At 45.6% G+C, this 24,373-nt stretch overlaps 1 protein-coding gene and 9 non-coding genes across 12 annotated transcripts in view; 6 read left to right on the forward strand and 4 right to left on the reverse strand.

The window, feature by feature from the left end:
• cntrl (centriolin) overlaps positions 1-24,373 on the reverse strand; it is a 58,998-nt gene that overhangs the window by 12,802 nt on the left and 21,823 nt on the right. For 2 of the 3 annotated variants that reach the window (XM_049579684.1, XM_049579682.1), the window contains exons 12-31: positions 18,109-18,262; positions 17,796-17,884; positions 17,061-17,183; positions 16,358-16,513; positions 16,114-16,209; positions 13,894-14,126; positions 8,194-8,491; positions 7,933-8,004; positions 7,110-7,289; positions 6,382-6,648; positions 6,058-6,208; positions 5,766-5,974; positions 5,525-5,637; positions 5,165-5,294; positions 4,952-5,040; positions 4,720-4,860; positions 4,415-4,478; positions 4,196-4,306; positions 3,489-3,606; positions 2,726-3,111 (exon numbers count right to left, since the gene is read on the reverse strand). In XM_049579684.1, coding sequence (XP_049435641.1) covers positions 2,726-3,111; positions 3,489-3,606; positions 4,196-4,306; positions 4,415-4,478; positions 4,720-4,860; positions 4,952-5,040; positions 5,165-5,294; positions 5,525-5,637; positions 5,766-5,974; positions 6,058-6,208; positions 6,382-6,648; positions 7,110-7,289; positions 7,933-8,004; positions 8,194-8,491; positions 13,894-14,126; positions 16,114-16,209; positions 16,358-16,513; positions 17,061-17,183; positions 17,796-17,884; positions 18,109-18,262 — 3,180 coding nt within the window. The remainder of the gene's footprint in view (positions 1-2,725; positions 3,112-3,488; positions 3,607-4,195; positions 4,307-4,414; positions 4,479-4,719; positions 4,861-4,951; positions 5,041-5,164; positions 5,295-5,524; positions 5,638-5,765; positions 5,975-6,057; positions 6,209-6,381; positions 6,649-7,109; positions 7,290-7,932; positions 8,005-8,193; positions 8,492-13,893; positions 14,127-16,113; positions 16,210-16,357; positions 16,514-17,060; positions 17,184-17,795; positions 17,885-18,108; positions 18,263-24,373) is intronic. The other variant, XM_049579685.1, reaches the window with a different exon arrangement.
• Positions 9,095-9,167, forward strand: trnaa-agc (transfer RNA alanine (anticodon AGC)). The gene has a single exon. It is a non-coding gene; the product is annotated as a tRNA-Ala (tRNA).
• Positions 9,749-9,821, reverse strand: trnaa-agc (transfer RNA alanine (anticodon AGC)). The gene has a single exon. It is a non-coding gene; the product is annotated as a tRNA-Ala (tRNA).
• trnam-cau (transfer RNA methionine (anticodon CAU)) lies at positions 10,795-10,867 on the reverse strand. The gene has a single exon. It is a non-coding gene; the product is annotated as a tRNA-Met (tRNA).
• On the forward strand, positions 11,296-11,377 carry trnas-gcu (transfer RNA serine (anticodon GCU)). The gene has a single exon. It is a non-coding gene; the product is annotated as a tRNA-Ser (tRNA).
• On the forward strand, positions 12,164-12,245 carry trnas-gcu (transfer RNA serine (anticodon GCU)). Its single transcript has one exon. It is a non-coding gene; the product is annotated as a tRNA-Ser (tRNA).
• trnae-cuc (transfer RNA glutamic acid (anticodon CUC)) lies at positions 17,352-17,423 on the forward strand. Its single transcript has one exon. It is a non-coding gene; the product is annotated as a tRNA-Glu (tRNA).
• On the forward strand, positions 19,729-19,801 carry trnaa-agc (transfer RNA alanine (anticodon AGC)). Its single transcript has one exon. It is a non-coding gene; the product is annotated as a tRNA-Ala (tRNA).
• trnaa-agc (transfer RNA alanine (anticodon AGC)) lies at positions 21,906-21,978 on the reverse strand. Its single transcript has one exon. It is a non-coding gene; the product is annotated as a tRNA-Ala (tRNA).
• On the forward strand, positions 23,556-23,628 carry trnaa-agc (transfer RNA alanine (anticodon AGC)). The gene has a single exon. It is a non-coding gene; the product is annotated as a tRNA-Ala (tRNA).

The following is a 24,373-nucleotide window of genomic DNA, read 5'->3' on the forward strand; positions in this document are numbered from 1 at the left end:
GCTTATATTTTTGATTCTGCTTTCTACTGTTTCTATTATGCACCAAGATTCGGAAGCAAACTGCTTGTATGTGAACATCTGCTTGTCAGTAAACCAGATTCTGATTGTACTGTCTTTGTGTTTCTTGATTTTCTTTTAATAAGAAAGTTATCAAAGACATATTAAGAGTTTTCCTAACCTCAACATGCAGCATGGATCGAATATTATTGGTTTTTAAAGAATTCTTCAGCAGCAGAGAATCAAAGAGTACACACACACACACACACACACACACACACACACACACACACTGATGTGTGCATGACAACAGAACAATGTTCGTACAGTTTTATTCATGAAATACAAACAGGTACGATGTAGAACAGATGAACTGATCCTTTTTTTGGTATCTACCCATTTGACGCTAGGATCAATTTCCAGAATGAAAACACAGTATTGACAGTATCTGTATGTTAAGATCGAGCTGTCCTCCCCTACCAAACTATGAATTACAGATTTTATTATTTTTATATGAATTTCGTGTAGTTGGCAGTGAACATACAGTACAGGCCAAAAGTTTGGACACACCTTCTCATTCAATGCGTTTTCTTTATGTTCATGACTATTTACATTGTAGATTCTCACTGAAGGCATCAAAACTATGAATGAACACATGTGGAGTTATGTACTTAACAAAAAAAGGTGAAATAACTGAAAACATGTTTTATATTCTAGTTTCTTCAAAATAGCCACCCTTTGCTCTGATTACTGCTTTGCACACTCTTGGCATTCTCTCCATGAGCTTCAAGAGGTAGTCACCTGAAATGGTTTTCCAACAGTCTTGAAGGAGTTCCCAGAGGTGTTTAGCACTTGTTGGCCCCTTTGCCTTCACTCTGCGGTCCAGCTCACCCCAAACCATCTCCATTGGGTTCAGGTCCGGTGACTGTGGAGGCCAGGTCATCTGCCGCAGCACTCCATCACTCTCCTTCTTGGTCAAATAGCCCTTACACAGCCTGGAGGTGTGTTTGGGGTCATTGTCCTGTTGAAAAATAAATGATCGTCCAACTAAACGCATAAACCGGATGGGATGGCATGTCGCTGCAGGATGCTGTGGTAGCCATGCTGGTTCAGTGTGCCTTCAATTTTGAATAAATCCCCAACAGTGTCACCAGCAAAACACCCCCACACCATCACACCTCCTCCTCCATGCTTCACAGTGGGAACCAGGCATGTGGAATCCATCCGCTCACCTTTTCTGCGTCTCACAAAGACACGGCGGTTGGAACCAAAGATCTCAAATTTGGACTCATCAGACCAAAGCACAGATTTCCACTGGTCTAATGTCCATTCCTTGTGTTTCTTGGCCCAAACAAATCTCTTCTGCTTGTTGCCTCTCCTTAGCAGTGGTTTCCTAGCAGCTATTTGACCATGAAGGCCTGATTCGCAGTCTCCTCTTAACAGTTGTTCTAGAGATGGGTCTGCTGCTAGAACTCTGTGTGGTATTCATCTGGTCTCTGATCTGAGCTGCTGTTAACTTGCCATTTCTGAGGCTGGTGACTCGGATGAACTTATCCTCAGAAGCAGAGGTGACTCTTGGTCTTCCTTTCCTGGGTCGGTCCTCATGTGTGCCAGTTTCGTTGTAGCGCTTGATGGTTTTTACGACTCCACTTGGGGACACATTTAAAGTTTTTGCAATTTTCCGGACTGACTGACCTTCATTTCTTAAAGTAATGATGGCCACTGGTTTTTCTTTAGTTAGCTGATTGGTTCTTGCCATAATATGAATTTTAACAGTTGTCCAATAGGGCTGTCGGCTGTGTATTAACCTGACTTCTGCACAACACAACTGATGGTCCCAACCCCATTGATAAAGCAAGAAATTCCACTAATTAACCCTGATAAGGCACACCTGTGAAGTGGAAACCATTTCAGGTGACTACCTCTTGAAGCTCATGGAGAGAATGCCAAGAGTGTGCAAAGCAGTAATCAGAGCAAAGGGTGGCTATTTTGAAGAAACTAGAATATAAAACATGTTTTCAGTTATTTCACCTTTTTTTGTTAAGTACATAACTCCACATGTGTTCATTCATAGTTTTGATGCCTTCAGTGAGAATCTACAATGTAAATAGTCATGAAAATAAAGAAAACGCATTGAATGAGAAGGTGTGTCCAAACTTTTGGCCTGTACAGTATATAATATCAATATCAGAAAGCTCCAGAGCGTTTCTGAGCAGGCTTTTAGCACTGGCCAAAAAACCCCCAGAAACAATGAAAAACTGATGGTCTGACTCCATAATTCAGTACGACACAGTTCACACAGTCTGTTGACATGTTTTCTAGCAAGAAATAATTTAATATAATAATAATAATAATAATAATTTAAATAATTCACTCAGATTTTAATAAAAACGTAAAAACCAACAGAGAAACAGTTAAACCATGAACTGAAACTGAATTCAGACACATAAATAACTGCCTGATGTTATTTTTTAACATTTTTATCTGATGTTCTGTGAACCAGCTCAGAGACAGTTAAGAAGGTTGTTTCCAGTTTTAATATTAGAAATTTTCATTGGACGCTGTCTGTGTGTGACGCAGATCTGACTCCAGATTTCTGCAGCTTTTCTGAGAAAATTTCAGGAACTTGTTGGTTTGTTTTTAGGAAACTATGAGACACTTTCCCTCCTTATTAATGTGCAGTAACAACAACATGAAGGTTTTAGTGTTTTAAATATTTCCCACCGACCTGCAGGTGAGTCTGTTGTTGTTTCATCTCTTTAAGAATGATCTCTGCTTCTTTGCTGTGAGATTCAACTTCCTGTTTCAGCTCAGCCAGCTCTTCCTTCTTCCTGTCCACTTCATCCTTCTTCCTGTCCACTTCCTGCTGCATCTTTTCCAGCTCTTCCTTCCTCTTGTTCACTTCCTCCCGTGTCCCGTCCAACTCGTCCCTCATCGTGTCCACCTCGTCCTGTAGTCTGTCCAGTTCCTCCTTCGTCCTGTCCACCTCGTCCTGCAGTCTGTCCAGCTGATCCTGCTTCCTGTGGAGCCGCTGGACACTCTGGGTGCGTTTGGTTTTTACTTCCTCCAGCGCCTGCTGCTCTGTGAGTAACTCCTGAAGGACCTGTTTCAGATCTGGACACAAACACACACATCGAGCTGTGATCTGAGACATGAGGCTGCGGCCTCTTCATCATCGTCTGCATCGGTGTTCCTGTTAGTTTTTGTCAGTGGGGGAGAGGATCAAACATGGTTTCAGGTTTCTGAATGGACGCCCTGTTTCCTGGAGTTTAGGTTTACGTCTCGCTGCTCTTTGTCAGTTACTAAAGCCAGAAATCAGATTTTAAAGGTTCCACATGTTTCTGTCAGAAACTCTTCATGTACAGAGTCTGTGTCCACAGAGCTCTGCAGATTTACATTTTGGATCACCACTAAAAACAGTTTAAAAATCTGCAGACTCTGTTTGGGGCTGGTTATTACTCTGTGTGTGTGTGTGTGTGTGTGTGTGTTACCTGCTCTGTGTGTGTTGAGTTCAGACTGCACTGAGATCAGTCTCAGCTCGTCCTCTCTCAAAGCAGACACTGTTGAGCTCCTCTGACTCAGCAGAGCCTCCTGCTGCTCCGTTAGCTCCTACACACACACACACACACACACACACACACAGCAGGAGGCTCAGAAACATTTCCTCTCTCCACTGCAGCATCTCAACAACCTGTAATCTGGTTCGTCCTGAACATTAATAAACAGGAAGTCGTCATGTTAAAGTTCTGCTTCAGTGATGTCAGCTGGAGTGAGACAGAGCACCACAGAAGAAGAGTTACGGCTTATCGCTCATGCTCAGTCTGAATCCAGCTTCCTGCTGAGATTGGAACAAACACCCAGCGTGTCCAACAGTATCAGAGTTTTACATTTTGACCTCCTGCAGCACTGTGAGTCTCACTGTTATAATCTACCGTAGTTACATGTTTGTCATCGTGTGTGTTGTCTCCCCGTTTCTGTCTCTGCGTGTCACAGACTCTACGTGTCACAGACTCTACGTGTCACAGACTCTACGTGTTGTGTTTGTTGTTGTCGGGTTGCTGCATCTTAGATTTAGTGTCACCTCCTGAAGTGAACAGAGATTAAGTGAATCAGAAGAACTCATGGCGGCAGATGAAAGTTAAGTTCCTGCAGTGGAGAAGGACAGTAAGTGTCTCCTTCATCTCCTCCCTCGTCTCACCTTGACTCTGTCCTTCACTCGCTGCTCCTCCTCTCTGACCTCCTGCACTCTGTTCACAGCTGTTTGATGCTCCTCCCTCCTCTGAGCCAGCCTCTGCTCCTGCTGCTCCACCTGCAGGGAGGACACACTGATTTACTGAGTTCATTGACACGAGAAAAAACAGGAAACACTTTGTTGTTTCAGATATGAACAGACTCTAAAACTGGAGCTGAGTTTTACCTGAATATTGAGTGAGTTTAGACTTGACTGAGACTCCTGGAGGTCTGACAGCACGTCAGATAACCTGCTCACACACACACACACACACACACACACACACACACACACACACAGGAAGTTTGAGATGTTTTATTGTGAAGCAGTTTGAGGTCTTTTATTGTGAAGCAGCTGCAGGGGCAGGAAATGTCCACAGACGTCTGATAGAACTTCCTGTCTGATGAAAAGAGGTCTAACTGCAGCAGAGTAAAACTGACAAACGAGGATCTCTGTAATGAAACATTCATGAAATGAAACTTTATTGGTACCTGTCTGACGCTGAGTGTAGTTTTGTTCCCAGCTGTTGGAGCTCCTCCTTCCTGCTCCTCAGCTCCTCCTCCAGCCCCATCAGACTCTGCTCTTCCTCCTGTCTCCTTCTCCTCAGCTCCTCCACCTCCTCCTGCAGCACTCTGCACATCAGTTCATATGATGATGAGGATGATGAAGAAGAAGAATCACATGTTGTTACCTGGAGGTCAGAGGTCACCTGTGACAGTTTACCTGATGTGCTGTGTGGCCTCCAGAACACAGGTGGCACCGTCCTGAGCCGAGCACTGCAACATGTTGACGTCCCGCTGAGTTGAGCTGGCCTGGAGGAGACACAAGGTGACATAATGTACGTGTGTGTGTGTGTGTGTGCGTGTGTGTGTGTGTGTGCGTGTGTGTGTGTGTGTGTGTGCGCGTGTGTGTGTGAGAGAGAGAGAGTGTGTGTACCTTGTCCCTGGTGGTGTGTATGCAGCTCTGAGCCTCCAGCAGCAGTCGGTCAGCCTGTCGGAGTTCAGCTCGTCTCTTCAGCAGGGTTTTCTCTACACACTCCACCTCATCACACACCTGCATCACACTCCTGCACACACACACACACACACACACACACACACACACAAGCCATCTCATAATGTGTAATGTAAACCCAAAAACCAGGTATTAAAGCTCCAGTGTGCAGAATTCTGGGGGATTTATTGTCAGTCAGAAGAAGAAGAAGCAGATTCACACACACAGACAGTTCAAATGGAAAGAGTTAAACACTGTGTGTGTGTGTGTGTGTGTGTGTGTGTGTGTGTGTGTGTGTGTTACCTGTGTTGTCTCAGTGTGTGTCGTAGCTGTTTGGTTTCCAGTCGTAGTTTCTTCTTCTCTTCCTCCAGTCGCTCTGCTTCTTTGTGCACACACTCACACACACACCTGTCTCTCTGCAAACATACACACCCACACACACACACACACACACACAGGCTGAGGTGAGGTGGTGATGATCATCAGTGGTCAGGTTAATGTGTCTCAGTGTTTCCTGGTATCACAGTCTGATTCAGACGCTCACCATGTCTCTGTGCTCGGGGACGTTACAGTGCAGCACAGCGCCTCCTGCAGGAGAACCACAGAGGAGCCAGGCAGGTCCGACCAGGGGAGTCTGACCATCAGAGACAGCTGCAGCAGGGTCAGGAGGAGGAGGAGGAGGAGGAGGAGTCTGTCCTCTGGAGCTCCTCTCGATGTCACTTCCTCCTCCGCTGTCCCTCCACTCTGCTGCTGCTGAACACAGGTTACATCAGTCTGAGGCTGATCAGCTGATCTAAACACGTCTCTGATGTGTGTGTGTGTGTGTGTGTGTTTACCTGTGTCAGAGTCGGTGTGTGTGGGGGGGATGTAGACCCAGTAGCCTCCTCCTGTGGGCGGTCTGTCCTGCTGTCGCCCCCTCTCAGGAGAACTGAGGTACTGCAGCCCCAAACCAGAGTCCTGAGTCCCCAGAGAGCCCAGACTGGGAGCCTGACAGAGACAGAGACACTTTTATTTTCCCATGATGCTCTCAGGTTTGTTTCCAGCCTTAAGGAGCAGTGATGTCACTCATCTTTAATCTTTATATTTCTGTCAGTGACGTCTAAATCAGCAGGAAGCTGCATGTGAACAAACTCTCTATCAGTCAGTTTAAAAAGTCTCACACTGTGTCCTGGAGGGACAAAACACCACTGTCCTCCATCTCTGCTCCTGCTCCTGCTCCTGGTCCTGCTCCTGGTCCTGGTCCTGGTTCTGATCCGGTCCAGTTTCTGTCTCAGCCTGTGTGTGTGTCTCTGAGCGTTATCCAGCTCCGCCCTCAGCTCCTCCACCGTGTGTGTGTGTTCACACTGCGGTGTTGGTGTGTGTTCGCTCCGTCTCTCTGAGCTTCCTTCAGGTTGGTGAAAGCTGCCGTCGATCTCCTCTGCAGCGTCCTGACAACAACACAACAACAACACAAACAGGAAGTCAGCTTTATTGATACAGTGCAAAGTCACAGCGTCTGTCCTCAGAGGTCCGTTCTGATAAAGAAAAACTCTCCAAAAGAACTTTATTGAGTGGAAAATATAAGACAGAGTCACAGAGCAGGACCCTCTTCAGGACGCAAAATTTCTTTTCCTAGGACGGCGATGGCGTGACACACCCTGCTTGCCCTCTGATTGGCTCACACTAGCTGCCTTTGTTGGTTTGGTTGGTCGGGTAGGTTTAGGCACGAGGGTGAGAGCAGCTGTTGTTAGGGTAAAAATGTCAGGATAAGCCAATCACAGGTGGAGGGAGGTGGAGCAGGGCGGGTCACACCCTCACCACCCTTCAGGACAGACAGACAGGAAGTAGATGTTGAGTGTATCTGTGTGTGTGTGTGTGTGTGTGTGTGTGTGTGTGCGTGCGTGTGTACCTGCCGTGCATGTGCGTGCAGCAGCTCCACCATGTGGTTCAGAGCTCTCAGCTGTTCAGAGGTCGCCCTCAGCTGATCTGCAGTCAGGTGATCAGAGTCACTCATGGACCTGCTGAGCTGCCGTAGTTTCCTGTTGAGACGTGCGAGGCTCCTCTGGTGACCTTCACTCTGTGAACGCAGCTGCATCACATGATAACTTTTTACCAACATTTTAATACTAGTTTTTGAATATTTTATTAACTTTCAGACATCTTGTCGTTATTTTCTGGCCTTTTTTTTTTTTACTTTTTTCCCCTGACATTTTAATAATATTTTTTGGACAATTTATGAATCTAATTAATGATAATAATCATTTTATTAATGTGCCCGTCTATGTTGTGCTTCACAGTTGGAGAGGTAATAACCCGTGCAGCTGTTACATCGTACGTCGCAGCCTCCAGGACTCCAGCCATGACACTTTGCAGCCTGAGGGTGAGGTGGCAGCCTACATGGAGTTGGGATCCTTTGGAGGTTTGATGGTGGTGGAAGGAGCATGCTAACATGTTTCCTAACCTGGCAGTGATTGAATGTTTCCACCATCCAGTCAAAGAGACGTCCAATTCGAGAACAGAGAACCAGCTTCATGTGTTTCTCAAAGTCAAGGATCCTTCTTTGGGTTGCACCCTGTGTGTGTTTAATCACAGGGGCGGGTCGTGGGACTTTAATTAACTGGTGTGGGCAGATTCAGCTTTGACATACTAACAGGTAACGGGTCGTTCTGGTACTGAGCTTTACAGATATGGACTCTGAGTACAGGAGAGAATAAACTGTATGAATGTCTGACCTGCTGTAGCAGCGTGTCTCTCTCGTGCTGGACGTCCTGAAGCTGCAGACCGCTCTGCTCCAGCTCCGCCTCCTGCACAACAGAGATCAACATTATTTTAATATTCAGAGACAAAACCTCGATCTGACCTCTAATAACCACTGTGTGTGTTCTGATGGACTGTGTGTGTGTGTGTGTGTGTGTGTGTGTGTGTGTGTGTGTGTTTGGTTCGGTCAGGATGAGGTTCTGGTGCTGTTCTCTGGTTCGGACTCAGACACTGACCAGTTTGTGTTGGATGTGTCTGTTGCTGCTCTGAGACGTCTGCAGTCTGACTCTCAGTGTCTCCAGCTCCTCCTTCAGCCTCCAGTCTGGCTCCTGCTCCTGCTCCACACCGGCAAGCCCCCGGGCCTCCAGCTGGGCCTCCAGCTGGGCTATCCGGTCCTGATCCTGGGCCACCTGGGCCTGCAGTCTGGCTACCTGCTCGTGGCTGTGGTGATGGTCTTGTTGGTCTCTGCTGGTTCTGGTCTGCTGGATCGCCCTGCAGAGCTGCTCCACACTCCTGGACAACATGTCCTCAGGACTGCAGGGGGACAGGACAGACAGCAGACATGGACCCAGCACATCTCCTGTAACCTGTAACACTTCTGTTGTAAATGTGTCACATCGACAGTGTTACGAGACAGTAACGTGTCCCGACCGTGTGCAGCCTGCATCAAACAGGACGTACTTTTTAAGACCAGCTGCAGGACCTACTGAAAGTAAAAAGACAAAGAATGTGATTTGGACACTCAGACTCAGGTTTCAAACCTACAGCGAGTGTCTGACACTCAGCAGGTTTTCAGCGGAGTCACGCTGCTATTAATACACAGCTACTGACAGTGGACACCATGTTTTATATTACAGTCTGTCCTCTGAGCTGCTCACAGAGTCAAGTTCATACAGACGTCTTTCTGCTGTTGTTTCATCTCCACAACCTGAAGGATCAAATAAGAAACACAGAGAGGAGCCACTGGATTTTCTTTTCTCACTAACAATTCACCAGTTTCACAAACACCTGACCTCATCTGTTAAACATGAAGGAATCCACTCCGTCAGCTTTTCTGGAGAAAAACACTCAACAACAGAGACAAAAGGAGGGACAAACTCACTGATGTTTATTGGTGAACTGTTCTCTTCATTTACAGGGGAATTAGCTCAAATGGTAGAGCGCTCGCTTAGCATGCGAGAGGTAGCGGGATCGATGCCCGCATTCTCCAGAGGACTTTTGCGGTCACACTGTCTGACAGCACAGACTCACACAGGTAACCAATGCCTCCTCATGTCCTCCCTCCCCCGTGACCAGAAAATCCTTCCCCCTCAGTCATCATGGAGGATCCTTCATTTGCATAAATGCATCTTGAGGAAATGAGGAGCAACTGAGGAGGAGCCCAGAGTGAGACAACGTGTGTGGTGTTCTGCACGGTGTATAAATACTGCACCTCTACATGTGAAAACGTTACGTTCACCGGCACATTGAAGCGTTGTAAAATACTGAGGCCAGTTTAGCATTCGTTTGTAGCGTGTGTGTGTGTGTCAGCAGCAACAAGTGTTCAAACACAAACACTTTCCTCTGTCTGCGTGGCGCCCTCAGCTCAGAGAGGCCAACACTGACTCCAACAGACTGAGGTTAGGACCTCCCTCCTCATTAACATACAGAGAGCTGCAGTAGCTCCCACATAGTTGGTTTGCGATCATATGTTTGGTATGATGTATGTGCTGTATATTAACTGTACTCAGCAGCCTCATCACATTTTGTCTGATTCTCTCTTCTCACATGGTGGAGGGAGGAAAAGTCCTCTGGAGAATGCGGGCATCGATCCCGCTACCTCTCGCATGCTAAGCGAGCGCTCTACCATTTGAGCTAATTCCCCTGTGAAAGACAGGACCTCTAAACATATCCTATGACATGTGTGTCAGTGTGACTCTGCTTCAGGACGTCAGTTTGTATCTCTGCTCAGCTTTCTCCTCAGATGTCCGACCAGTTGTCCAGTTTAACTCTCGCACTGACTCAGTGTCCTGAACAACAGTCAAAGTTAGGAGCTTTCTACCTACATGTGAGATGAAGGGATGTCGGTGCTGCTCCCAGGATGAGAACACTGCCAACACAGCTGTGACTCTGACTGCAGGTCATTGAGACAAAACACACACCAAAACTCTGCCCCGTGTGAGGCTCGAACTCACGACCTTCAGATTATGAGACTGAACTGACTAAACTGAACATACAACTACACTGATGACACCAGCACAGAACTGTTCAAACACAAGCACGTCTGTCCTGGACATTATTTCCTCCTTGTTCTGTCTGCATGGCGCCCTCAGCTCAGAGAGGTCGATAGGGTGGAGATCCCTCACTGTGTCAGTGTAACTCTGCTTCAGAAGGAGCACCACAGACACATCAGCAGCAGCATCAACTCGGTCACATACAACATCTCCAAACACGTAGCTATGATCTTGGCTCCTCTGGTTGGCAACACTCCACGCCACGTCAAGAACTCTCTGGATTTTACCAACAAGACCAGAGAGATAACTATGGTATCACACGACGTCACTTTACTTTCACTTGTATTCCCACCAAAGAAGCAGTTGAGACAGTGAGGAAACGTTAGCTACAGGACAGCTCCTTCCCAACAGGACCAACTTCACCCCAGCTCTCTCCCCAGACGACTTCACACCCATTCACAGCTGGTCCCACCTGACCCTAACCACACACGATTGTCAGGTGGGTCAACGACTCATGTTGTGACCTTAACGACTCTGAAACTAGGAGCTCACATGTGACCTCGACAAGTCTGTAAGAGTTCACAACCACACAGAGTTTAAAGCCTGTGACTCACACCAAAACTCTGCCCCGTGTGAGGCTCGAACTCACGACCTTCAGATTATGAGACTGACGCGCTGCCTACTGCGCCAACGAGGCTCACAATACAAAACTGAAAAACAGTCATGACTGAAATATCAAACGACAGACTGTCACTGGCTGGTTACTGGGATTTTCACCACAACCATCTCTAGGGTTTACAGAGGATAGTCCCAAAAAGATAAAATATCCAGTGAGCCAAAATGCCTCACCTATGGTCATGAGCTCTGGGTAGTGACTGAAAGAATGAGGTCACAGATACAAGCGTCTGAAATGAGTTTCCTCTGTAGTCTGCTGCCTCTGAGACGTGGCCCTGGGTGAGAGGATGAAGACGGATGAATGGGCAGAATCTCACATGTACGCAGTGATGACTTAAAAGTTCAAACTAAACAGCAGAGCTCTCCTGGTGAATGGTGTTTCATATCTCCAGGATAACATTAAGCACGCAGGTCAAAGTTCAAGGCGTTATCTTCTGATGCATTGCAACAGACGAGGTGGCCGAGTGGTTAAGGCGATGGACTGCTAATCCATTGTGCTCTGCACGCGTGGGTTCGAATCCCATCCTCGTCGGGACAGATTTTGAAGCCTCAGTGAGGAACCAGAACGAGGTCTGAAGACAAGTGTCCTTCCTCAGAGGACACGTGTTAGAGGGACACGACTCTGGGACAGATGTTTGTCAAAGTAAAGGATCCTTCTTTGGGAGGACTTGGCAGCATTCAGTGAACACAGACTAACAGGTGTCCTCATGTGATCATCATTATGAGTAATGGAGTAAAGACAACAGCTGTTCTAAATGATCATTAACAGTATGAACACAGAATCACTCTGTCATTTCACAGTGATCCATACTTTCTTTTCCTTCAGCGGGTCGATGACGTAGCGTCCTTCAAATTCAGCCATTTGAGGATCCTTCCTTGACTTTTGGTCTCTAAAAACCAGACAACGTAGGGGAGGAAAGACAGCCACTGTCACAAGTTGCCCTCTGTTTGATGATCGGCTGGTATCACATCGACTTGCTGTCTCACAGATAAACATTTCATAAACGCAGACAGAAATGTACGTCAACCTCCAAACCACCAGCTTCATTCCAGGCAGTGATGTGAGCTTGTTCACATTATGTGACTCTGTCCATCAAACTTATGTCTTATATCTCACTGTTTCCACTCTGTATGTCCTCAACTGGAACTAAAGTCTTGTGGAGCACGTGGACATTGGTCCTGATCCCTCTCACACACTCTGCCACCCCTGTGAACACTCAGACAATACACTGCAACAAAAGCTGAGTTAGGGTCAACGTTGTTTGTGTTTCAGGGTCGATCCACGTTACAGGCGGCACCTTTGAGTAACCACACAACAGACGAGGTGGCCGAGTGGTTAAGGCGATGGACTGCTAATCCATTGTGCTCTGCACGCGTGGGTTCGAATCCCATCCTCGTCGGGACAGATTTTGAAGCCTCAGTTTGATCTGATCACATTTCAAAGGAAACAGAAGAGATTCGACCAGAAGGAGATGTGATGTGTAAAATATGTATGACCTTTCTGTCTGTGTCGACTCACACTGGCTACGGTTACATGATGGCTTCTCATTCAGAATGAAATAAATCTGAATGAAATCATTCGTAATTAAAGTCTTTCCAGGTAGTTTACATGAGAAGTATCCATTCTGAATGAGGGTTTACACGGAGATCCGTTCAATCGCCTTTATTCAGGTCTGCACAAGGTTTGGGGCAGGGAAGGTTTCTGATTGGATAGGGGGCGGGGCGGATGTTACGTGTTTACCGGACGAAAACACTGTAGTCCTCGCTCCGGATGACAAGATGCTTGACGACGCCGTTCTTAGTGCCTTTTTGGAGCGTGTTTTGCTGATATTCTTGAAGCAGCAGTACGACAACAACCTTGTTCTGCTAATGCTTCATCTGTTGAGGAGGAGAAGGGAGGCAGAAGGTCGAAGAAGGGAGATAGAAGACCGTGCTGTGGAGAATGGAAACCGGTGAGTGCAACAAGTCCGACTGCTCTATCTCAGCCTGTTGCTATGCACGCTATATACGTCATGGCGCCAGAAAGGCAAGGAAACGAGCATGCGCAGAAAGACCGGAATGAACTTAAAGAGGAATGAGTGTATACATGCACACAAAATTCTTTCATTCGGAATGACAAACGGAATAAACCACCCCCTTTAATCGGATTTAATTTTCAATCGGAATGACCGTTTACATGACCACTTTTAATCGGAATGACCTTTCATTACGAATGAAAGTGGAATTAAACTGTCCATGTAAACGTACTGAGTGTCAGAGAGCAACGTGTCATCTGATATCACCACTAAATGATCAAACTATCATCAGGGATGAACGTGCAGACCAACAGCTGGTCTGTGGGGTGAGGAGATATACTCATGTCTTATTGGCTGGTTAAAGGGAAACTGTGGAGACCCTCAGGAATCAGAGAGGTCACTATGTGAGGTGGGTTAAATAAAAAGTTTCTACACCACAACAACAAACCATGACCAAGAAGGAAGCATTCAGAGCAGCAGGAAGTGTAGAGAGACATTATGTTGAAACATTTAAACTGGTCTCATCTGTCAGACACGTCCAGTCCAGTTCAGACCAAAGATTGTTGACGAGATGAAACTGTTTCAGAACGTCACAGAGAAAAGTGTCAGCGGTGTGAACTGGCCAGTCTGAGCTCGACTCAAGCCGGCTGATGGTGTCACCTGACACTCAGCTGGTCAAGTCAAAATGACCACAGATGGCGTGTTGGCTTGCTGTGATGGCTTTTTACAATGTTACAGAACGGAGCGCTGACAGTGGTTGTTTGGTACAAGTCGTCTCGTGGTGAATCTTTGGTCTGAACTGGACTTGACGAACTCCTCCTGGAACATCTCCTCTGAGTCTGTTACATTCTGTTTCTTAATAAACTGTTTGAGGTTTAAATGAAGCTCCAGCAGTTTACTGAAGTCACAGAGGAAGGTGACGCACATCTGTATCTTCAACAGACCGTTTCTAACGTGACCACAGAAACATGTTAAGGAGGAAGGAAACAGGAGACCAATGAAAAGGTCTACAGTATTACTGCAGCACTGGTACCTGTACTGGTCCTCATCCAGCTCTTCTGGTCCACTCTGAACCTCCTGAGAATCCAACAGAGCAGCTGTGATCTGGTCCAGCTGGACTCTGCTCTGATCCACGTGGGTCCTGCTGTCTTTATACTGGTGCCTGGTCTGCTGTAACTGAGTCCTGGTCTGCTGTAACTGAGTCCTGGTCTGGTCTAGCTGGACCTGAAATCTCTGGACTGTTTCCTGAAGAGATGATTTCTCATCCTGCAGACAGACAGACAGACAGACAGACAGACAGACGGACATAGACAGACAGACAGGCAGACAGACAGACAGACAGACAGACGGACATAGACAGACAGACAGGCAGACAGACAGACAGGCAGACAGACAGACGGACATAGACAGGTTTTTAAAACTTAGAGCTCTGATGCTCTGCATGAGCCTGACTGAACCTGACTCACCCCGCTGGGGTCGGGACGGGTTTTGTTTTTATCTCCTGAGTCGACAGGTTCTCACCAATTTACTGTTTTGTTTTTTTTAATCTAGCAGCACTTGTGTAAATGGCGGGAGTTTTAAAGGACTGAACCAAGACAGAAAGTGACAGAACATTGGAGTCAAACAGAATGTGTGAGAGAGGGATGGAAAACAAGAAACAGAGAAGGGGCGGGGCCTTCGAGGTGACTTGTTGGCAGTCTTTGCCTTGAGCAGTGATTATTGTCTGTGCCTGTCATCACCGTTACTAGAAACATCAAGGGGCACAGCCTGTTCTGCTACACCTGTTGTGCACGAGGTGACAGACGACTGAAACAAGGAAGAGAAGAAGGAGGAGTGGTGCGAGGAAGCACGTCAGCCCTTCAGTAAGTGATGATGCCCGGCGAGGTGTTCATTATCACTTTTTGTCGTGGAGATGTGAACTGTTGGACGCACAACTGCAAAGGCTGTTAAAAAGTGACACCTCATCAGGCGTTACCCCGTGTACCACAGTCACTTACCAAAGAATCAAAAAGGAAGAATGTTCAATTCAATTCAATTCAATTTTATTTATAAAGCCCAATATCACAAATCACAATTTGCCTCACAGGGCTTTACAGCATACGACATCCCTCTGTCCTTATGACCCTCACAGCTGATCAGGAAAAACTCCCCAAAAAACCCTTTAACGGGGAAAAAATTCATTCATTCATATTTTTTGCCATTTGGAGTCAAAATCTGAAGTTTTTCACAAGCCATAACTCGGTTTCCTTGGTAACACCTGAGGGTTTGTCTGATACCTGGAACAGCCGTTACTACACTGAACGCTACACTGAAATCACACAGCCAGTAATATTTAATATTCATACTTACATCATGTGTAATAACTTTATTCATTTATTTATTTTATGTGCAAATAATTTTAACTTATTATATGTTCATGGCATATTTTGGCTTTGTGTGCACTGTGTAGGTGTGTAGGTGTGTATGTTCAGTGTGTGTGTGTTTAGAGTATGAATGAAAGATATTTTATCCTTTAACATTTATTTATTACTTTTTAATGAAATGAAATGAAGTGAAATTTATAAACTGAACAATTATTACGGCCTGTCAGGTTCTTACACAGTGTAAACATCATTCACTACTCCAGGAAATATGACAAACGTTACGTACGACCTGGCAACAGGAGATAATCTGACCGCTCAGCTGATGGAACCCTTTGGCACAGCTGTTAGCCAGAGAGCTAATGTTATGCTAACAAGATTCAAAGTTAGTGGCAGTTGACAAACTGTAAATACAATTTGACAGGATGTTTAACAACTACACAGTGAGCTTTCAGCCATGTCACCACCCCCAAATCAATATCAGGATTTTCACCAACAAACGATACGCCATGTGTGACGTTACTGTCGGCCGCAGCCTGAAGCAGCGAGTTGAACAGTGGACAGGATGTGAGATGATTGTTAAAGTTCAGAGGGGCGGTGTCGTACCTGCAGGGTGTTGCAGTGAACAGACAGTTTCACTGGGACTGCTTGGTAGGTGTCCATTATCAGTTTTTCACAGACACCCTGCAGCCAGTCAAACTTTTATTAGTGTTTTAATAATAAAAATATAATTTATAAAATATAAAACAATATTTTTATCACAGTGGAAATTCACGATTTTTAACTGGGCTCAGGCATTAAACTGCTGCTGTGGGTCGGGCCTGCTCTGTTTGGAGAGTGTGTGTAGTGTGTAGTGTGTGTGCGTGTGTGTGTGTGTGTGTGTGTGCACTGACCTGCAGTGTGTCGATGGTTGACTGCAGCTCAAACTCTCTGATGTCTCTGCTCTGTTTCTCTTTGTGTGCAGCTTCCTGCAAAGACTCACACTGCAGCTGGATACAGACAGACAGACACACACAGACACACACACACACACACACACACACACACACACACACACACACACACACACACACACAGAGTGTTATCTGGATGAAGGTCAGTCTCAGAGGATGATCTACTGTATGCCTGACCTGTTACCTGCCCCTCTGTGGTCTGTCGGTTTAGCTCCTCCCTCAGCTGCTGGAGCTCCGTCTCTAGCTCCACCTGCTGTCTGCTGCTCTCCACCTGTTGGTCTCTGAGAGCCTCCGCCTCCAACCGCAACAAAGACACCTCCTCCTGCTGGACAGACATGTCCTGAAGAGACAGACAGACAGATGGATCAACCAGGGGAATATGGGTTTGTGACCTGGAGTCGATCTCAGCGCTCCGTCTCAATCTCAAACAACATATTCTCACAGAACACTTCGTGTGATCTCCAATGAAAAATAGATGCCCGACAGTTTATATGACATCTGCAAATCAGTGCCCAATGAATGATGTCACGTTCTTAATGTACAGGTGCGTAATTAACATAAAAATATAGAGGTTCAGTTTAGGAGAAGAAACATGGTGCAAACACACCGCACCAACTAGGGTGACCGACAGCCAACCTTCAGCTCAGTGTGTCAGGACTTTAACTCCACTTGTGTCTGGCTCATGTTCGATTGTTTGACCCTGTTGAGTTTCCTGTTTCTGTTTGTCAGGAGCACTCTGTGAAATCTGTTTTTACAGGTCAAATATAGATAAAGTATTATTATCTCAGGTGTGTGGGACTAATACAAGGAGAGGAGGCAAGGAGAGGAGGTGAGGAGAGGAGGCAAGGATGTAACATCTTAATGATGGGACAGGCCTCCTCACTGACCTGTGTGTGTGTCCTGACGGTGTCCTCCAGCCGTCTGCAGTGTCTCTGAGTGTCCTCCAGGTGGAGCTGCAGACTCTGATTCTCAGCCTGCAGACTGTGAACCTGCTGCTGAGCACGACGAGCCTGCCACACACACACACACACACACACACACACACACACACACACACACACACACACACACACAGTTTACTCTTTTGTTTGTTTGTGTTTACTCTCTTGGAACTATTAAAAAGTGGCTCCTGTGTTTTTGAAAACTTGAAAACATAAAGGTTTTGTTTCTTCATACAGTCCCTGGTGGTCTAGTGGTTAGGATTCGGCGCTCTCACCGCCGCGGCCCGGGTTCGATTCCCGGTCAGGGAACATCTCATATTGCATTCCAGGGAGCGACTCCAACCCCCGACAACCAACCCAAAGCTCCAGTGCGTAAGATTGAAATGGAATATTCTACCTGATCCACAACCTCTGTGTGGTGACAACACTTTGTACCATTTGTGTTGTTGCTGTTTCACTGAGCGTTCATGTTTTTGTAAAAATACAAAAACTCAAATATATAAATAAATAAATTAAATAAAAAATCAGTGTCTCAAATCTCCTTTTGTCTGATCTTTAAACTGTAATGATTGTTTTGTCAATAAAGGTTTTATAACCAGTGTTAAATAGAGAACACTGAGACATCTCTGCAGGTTAAAGGTTTTTAAAAAGAAGTCGACACGTCTGAATCTTTGTCTGTACCTGCTCTCTGAGACCTCTCAGGTACTCCTGAAGACCAGAGATGATCCCCTCCAGATCCCTCTGGAGAGCTTCGTTTGCCAGAATCTGACCTGGAGGAGAGGAGAGGAGAGGAGAGGAGAGGAGAGGAAACAAGGAAAGGAGAATGAGGAGGAGAGGAGAGGAAACAAGGAAAGGAGAATGGGGAGGAGAGGAAACCAGGAGCAGAGAAGAAGAAGAAGAGGAGGAGGAGAGGAGTGTTATTTTATGACACTATCAGCCAATCAAAGGGCTCCAGTTTTAGAGACCCTCTGTGATTGGTCGGCGGTCTGCTCACCGTCGGTCAGCTGTTGCTCCAGCTCCTTGATCTCCTGCGTCTCCATGGCGATGCGTGACAGCATGTCGTCGAGGCGACCCTCCAGCTCGCTCTGCTTCCCGCTCATCCCGTCCAACAGCCGTCTCCACTGGGACAGCCGGGCGGTCACATGGGCCTGAAGGAGATACGGCGGCCAATCAGAGCAGGGTCACCACACGCTGATCTCCTATTGGTTACTCAGTATTATGATATGAGATTATTAAGGTCACACATGAGTAAATGCAGGTGAGTGACCGTCACCTGACGAGGCCCAGGTGATGCTCAGGCTGTAAACTGGTAACACTGAGTTTACATATGTTGTAATGTTTCACAGTGTTCTGATGGGTCACACTTCATGTTGTGGTCAAAGACATTTTGCATCATGAGTTCAGTCGTATTCAGTTAGTGACCTCTGACCTGTGATATTAGACTGTCTGACAGGAAGCTGTGCTGAGGTGAAATAAAGAGCACTTCCTGGTTCAGAGTTCATCTCCTTTGTCCCACATGTCAGGTTTTCAAAGTGTTCTGTCCACAGTCCACCATTTTGAAAAGCCAGTTCTTCCTTGTGTGGTTTGCTGAAAGAGTGCAGATGTTTCCAGAGATGATTTGACTCTTGGATTAAATCAAGTTGGTGCTGCACACGTTGTTCCTTTTCACTTCTGAGTGTTCATCTGTGTATCTTCAGTGTTTCCCAGTATCAGAGGTGAAGCTCAGGATCGTCAGGTCGTCTGTGTTGTTGATTTGACACGTTTCTGAGTGATCTGACTCGACCACTTTTTATTGGCTGATTTTTTTTGATTGGATAAATCTGCTACCTTGTCACATATACAGTTAATGTCCTTGTTGTCACTGAGGTGGAGTGAGGTTGGAAGGAACTGGTCTAATTGTGATTGACTTGTTTGATGTCTGTGGCTTTCTGGTGGTTATCCTCGCTGCTGTTTGTCCATGGGTTGGGTTGGTTTGTACAGTTCAGTTTACTGGGTTCTGCTGCTTGAGGGCCTGCTACTGTCTTCCTGGTGCAGTGTTATTTTACTATGATCAATGATCAGATGAGGGTGTCAGGGAGCTGACTGTGAACGCTCTCAGACAGAACGGTCTAGGGTCTGCAATGCCTCATCTGAGAAACCTCCTCTCAACACAATATATTTTTATAGTTCAATGAAATTAAGAAAAAAAATGGTTGTTAAATGTGTGCTCAATGTTTTTACCTTCACATGACAGAATTAAATGCTCAAACAACAAAAAGAAGTTATGTTAGACTGACATGAACTTCTCTCATGTGACTCTTTCATTTGTATCTGCTGAACTCAAACCTTTTACGTTACTGTGCTAAATCAATCAATCAAATAGAAAAATCCTGTTGGCTGTTTGTCGAAGTAACCAGGGCGACGCTGACTTCAGGGTCGACCTGCGCTGTGTGAAGTCGGACGATCTCCTCCTCTGCTGCTCCTCTGTTTTAGAGTCAGTAGGGTTATTTATACCGACCCTCTCAGGAGCTCAAACTGTGACCTCCACCTCAGATCTGGATTTTACAAATTAATCTCACACAGCAGAGAGAAGAGAGAGCTCAACACTTTCCATGGAACTGCACTTTAAACAGAAGGGGAATTAGCTCAAATGGTAGAGCGCTCGCTTAGCATGCGAGAGGTAGCGGGATCGATGCCCGCATTCTCCAGAGGAATTTTAACCCTTTCCTGTCTCACACAGAGCAGTAACATGTAACTGTGCAGTCTGTGTCTGTCTGCAGGACTGAGACAGGCTGACATGTAGAAATGTGACTGACATAAACCAGAGGCTGTATTCACAAACATCCGGAGAACACTCTCAGAGCTTCTCCTAACCTCATCTGAAACTGTTCATTAAGGAGTCTGAGCTCAGGAGTGATTTAGAAAAGTTCTCAAGGCTCATTTATGCTCCCTTTACGTACGAAAATGTATACGTCCGTTTCAAACGATGTTACCATCACTGCCCACATACTTCCCTGCGTCCTTTGCGTTGGCATGGATATTAACCAATATATCCACCAGGGGGCAGCCCAGCATCAAAAGTTTATGACAACAAACTCAAAAACAAACATGGCGACTGTGGAGGAGATATTGATAATGTACCTCTTGCATAAAAGACAAAAACAGAGGCAGCGTTGTAGGAGGCGGTGGTCGGTGAGGCCGTTAAATACATCGCGACTGGAGGATGGAGAATTATTATCTCGCACAGACCTCAACTTATCCTTTGCTACCGACCAACTCACATTTAATTCCCTTACAATCTCCTCCCAGCTGTTCTGTAGCATGTGTTTATCCCGGTGTCCAGGAGAAGTAACATCATAGAGATGTTTAGTTTCTAACTAACTCGCACAACTTTTCCTCAAAAAGTTTCGCCATTGTTATTTCTTCTTCGTGTCTCACTAGAGCTATGTATCGGGTAGTGACAGCAACACTGCCCCACGGTTCCCGGTGGTACTGCTCCGTTTGGCCCGTATCCGTAAGCTTTATGGAAACGTGTAGAAATACGGACTAAATGAACGCAGAGCACGGACAGAAGGCTGCGTCCGTATCCGGATCGGTATTTAACGTTGAGCATAACTGGGCCTTCAGAGCAACTGAGCGATGAAGGGACAGAAACTCTGACCTCAGTGAGGAGGTGTGGTCAACCCTGTTGCTAGGTGTGATGCATTATTTTAACAAGTGTGATTGGTTGTCAGAGACACGCCCCTCTGCGAGCCTGTAAGGTGTGAGGACACCCAGTGGACATGAGATGAACTGCAGACTGTGACAGTGTCAGTGTGATCACTGCTGATGAAGGTTGAGACAGACTCAACTCATCACTGATGGGTTTTTACTGTTTATCTCAGTGATGTCATCATTTTATTTCTGGCATTATTGCATCGGGCAGGAAATGTGTGCGTATCCGTGATGAGGGACATTTCATGTCCTCACTGTAAGTCATTGTTTGGAGAATATTTCTCTGACCTCTTTGTGTCCTCCTCCCTGCTCCTCAGAGTTTCTCTCCTTAGAAGCTCTTTTAAGGTCTGAGATGCTCTGTGAACAACTTCAATCTTTACAAGGACATAGTCTTAACTTTAAGGGGAAATTCTAAGAAAACCTCATAATTCTGAGAATTTTCTCACTAGGAGCAACTCTCAGTACGAGGAAGCTTTGTGAATACAGCCCCTGGTCTGAACACCAGTTATGTGCTTTATAATAACCTCTCATATGAAGAGACTCAATGCTGCTGAGGTCACAGAGAATTTACATCTAACCAACAAGCTCAGTGTTTGAATCCTGCAGACACAACACTGACCGCACAGTTATATGTGGTGCTGTGAGCTACTGGGTGACTAAATGTCCCTCTGGATCTATCAATATATGTCACTACTCTGTATGACACTAGGGCTGCAACTAACGATTATTTTCATTGTCGACTAATCTGTCGATTATTTCTTCGATTAGTCGACTGATCATTTCATCAAAAAATGTGTTAAAATGTTGAAAAATGTCAGTCTGTCTTGCCCAAACCCCAAAATTATGTCATCTAATGTCTTGTTTCATGCTCACGCCAAATGGTTTTAGTTCACCGTCATGGGAGAGTGTGTAAAGCTGCCGATATCTCAACGTAAGAAGCTGCAATAAGAGTATTTTGGGTACTTTTATAGTACTTTTCTATGAAAAATGACTCAAACCGATTAGTTGACTACTAAAATAGTCACCAATTATTTTAATAGTCAATTAGTCAACTAATCGTGGCAGCCCTAATGACAAAGGAAGGGGTTATAAACCCTCTGGAGAATGCGGGCATCGATCCCGCTACCTCTCGCATGCTAAGCGAGCGCTCTACCATTTGAGCTAATTCCCCCTGAAGTATGAGTACAGTCTGCTGAGAATGTGACGTTTGAACCTCTTCTCTCTGTCTGTCTGTCTGTCTGCCTCTCCTCTCCTCCGCTGGAAACAACTTCATCAGAACGTGCTGCAGATGAACAATAAAGTTTGTCAGTTTGAACGTTAAATATCTCTGGACTGGATTCAATCAAATGAAGGTCAGAGAGGATTCATACATCACTGCATCCTCTTTTTATTGACATTTTACACAGCACACCAACTTCTTTGGAGTCAGGGTTATAAGTGCCGTGAACACAGCAGGAAACTACAAATGTCTCGAGGTATGTGACCGTCAACAAGACAACAAACTCATCCTTTGTTTACCTCTCAAACTTTTCTAACACCCAGACTCACAGTCGATACCAACACACTGATGTTCACCACATCACTGTAGCATGTTAGCATGCTAACATTAGCAGTTCACACAGAGTCCAGCTGAGGCTGATGTGTCAAATGTGTTGATGTGATGAAGAGTCGGAGGATGACTAAAGTTATCAGAGTTCACCCTGAGGGGAGCGTGAACGATGATGTCATCACACACAGGTGCTGCTAACATTAAACACTCCACAGAGACACATCAACACCACAAAGGGCTGTCCCACCACCGTCCATAGTTTCCATGTTTTCCAGCTGTGAGCGGCTCCTCTTTTTCCTCTGCAGTGCATTCTGGGACATCAGAGTCCACCCACAGCACGCTCAGATAAACAAGTGGCTTTAATCTGACTTCTTTTCATGATTCTTCATTTAGCCAGTGAACACATCGCAGACTCAGAGAGCTATCAGTGTACTCACAGTCTAACAGTCCTGCACCCCAGGGACCACACGGGCTGCTGGGTAACTCCACGTCCTCCTCCTCCTCCTCCTCCTCCTCCTCCTCTCTAACTCTATCAGTTCACAGTAAACATCATCACCTCACCTCCTCTCTGCTCTAATAAACAATTTCTCCTCCATCTCTCTGTGTTCTTCTCTCCGTTACAAACTTCTCTTCCTCTCCCCCTCTCTTTGAATCAACACAGGAAATCTGTCTCCCAGCCAATCAGAGAGCAGAGCCGCAGAGTGACAGCTCACCTCCTGTCCAATGGGAGTGGGTTAAAACAGAGGGGGGGATCCTGGGGGGAGGAGTCAGAGGCTCTTAAAGAGGCGACCACCTGTTGTTTCTGCACACAGAAGATTTACTGCCACTAAACAGATATTCACAGTTTCTACTGAGTTTATTCCTGAAACTAGATTTCGGCTGAAACTCTGAGGAGAATAAATCACTGCTGAAACACAGACCAGAGGATTTAGAGTGAAACCTGCTGCTCTGTGTTCAGATTACAGCTGCATGCTGTCCTGAGAGGAACATGGAGAGTGAGGGGCGAGAACCACATTCAGTTTTCATTATAATATATATATATGTACAGATCATCAGCTGGTCAAAGTGAGTAGTTTCATGTGAATCTGTGACTCCTGCTGTCCCGTAAATACAAAAAGTAAAATACATGAAAATATTCAAGCGCAGCAGCCACAGTGTTTATGAAGGAGAGATTCAGGGGAGTGGACACTGCACTCAGAGGGGAATTAGCTCAAATGGTAGAGCGCTCGCTTAGCATGCGAGAGGTAGCGGGATCGATGCCCGCATTCTCCAGAGGAATTTTAACCCTTTCCTCTCTACACTATGTGACAGCAGAGATTCATACATGCAATCTGTGATCTGACTGCTGAGTTCAAACAATGAGAAAGCTTGGTGTCAATCCTCTGTGACTTCAGCAGCACACTCAGTCCCCTTGTGTTACAGTGTGTTAACTGGTTATACAGAGGATGGATGACATTAGGAACAATAAATGTATGAGTATAGGACAACAATCAAAGGGAATGTATTTCTACTCGTAGGAACAGGCGTCAGGGTCAGACGCACTCATTCACAAACAGTGTTAAACTCATGTTTTAGTCGAAATCTGTTCATCAACAGTTTCTTGCCTCAAGTTTTTCATATTCTGTGAACAAATTTAAAACTACCTCAGACAATACTAAAGCACAGATGAAGGTCCGACTGTCTTAGAAAATGTAAATTAAAACTAGATATATTAAAACTGTTATTATTTAAAACAGTTTTAATAGACAATGTTTATACTGTTAGTTTACTAATGCAGAGGTCAAATAACGATGAATACGACACCTTTTCATCCTCATCAAATATCAATTAAAAACTCATCTCAGTTTTTATTTTATAGAAATTTTGCATATGTTCATTTGTAGCGAAATGATCTATTTGTAGCCTATTAACAGGAATGCAGGGTAAATTATATTTGTATATTAAATTTGAATGAAAAATTAAAGTTTCCTTAGTGCAGCTTTGAAACAGAATGCCACATAACTAAACCAAGCACAAA

Source organism: Epinephelus fuscoguttatus, linkage group LG6, assembly GCF_011397635.1.
Source record: "Epinephelus fuscoguttatus linkage group LG6, E.fuscoguttatus.final_Chr_v1".
Taxonomy (NCBI): domain Eukaryota; kingdom Metazoa; phylum Chordata; class Actinopteri; order Perciformes; family Serranidae; genus Epinephelus; species Epinephelus fuscoguttatus.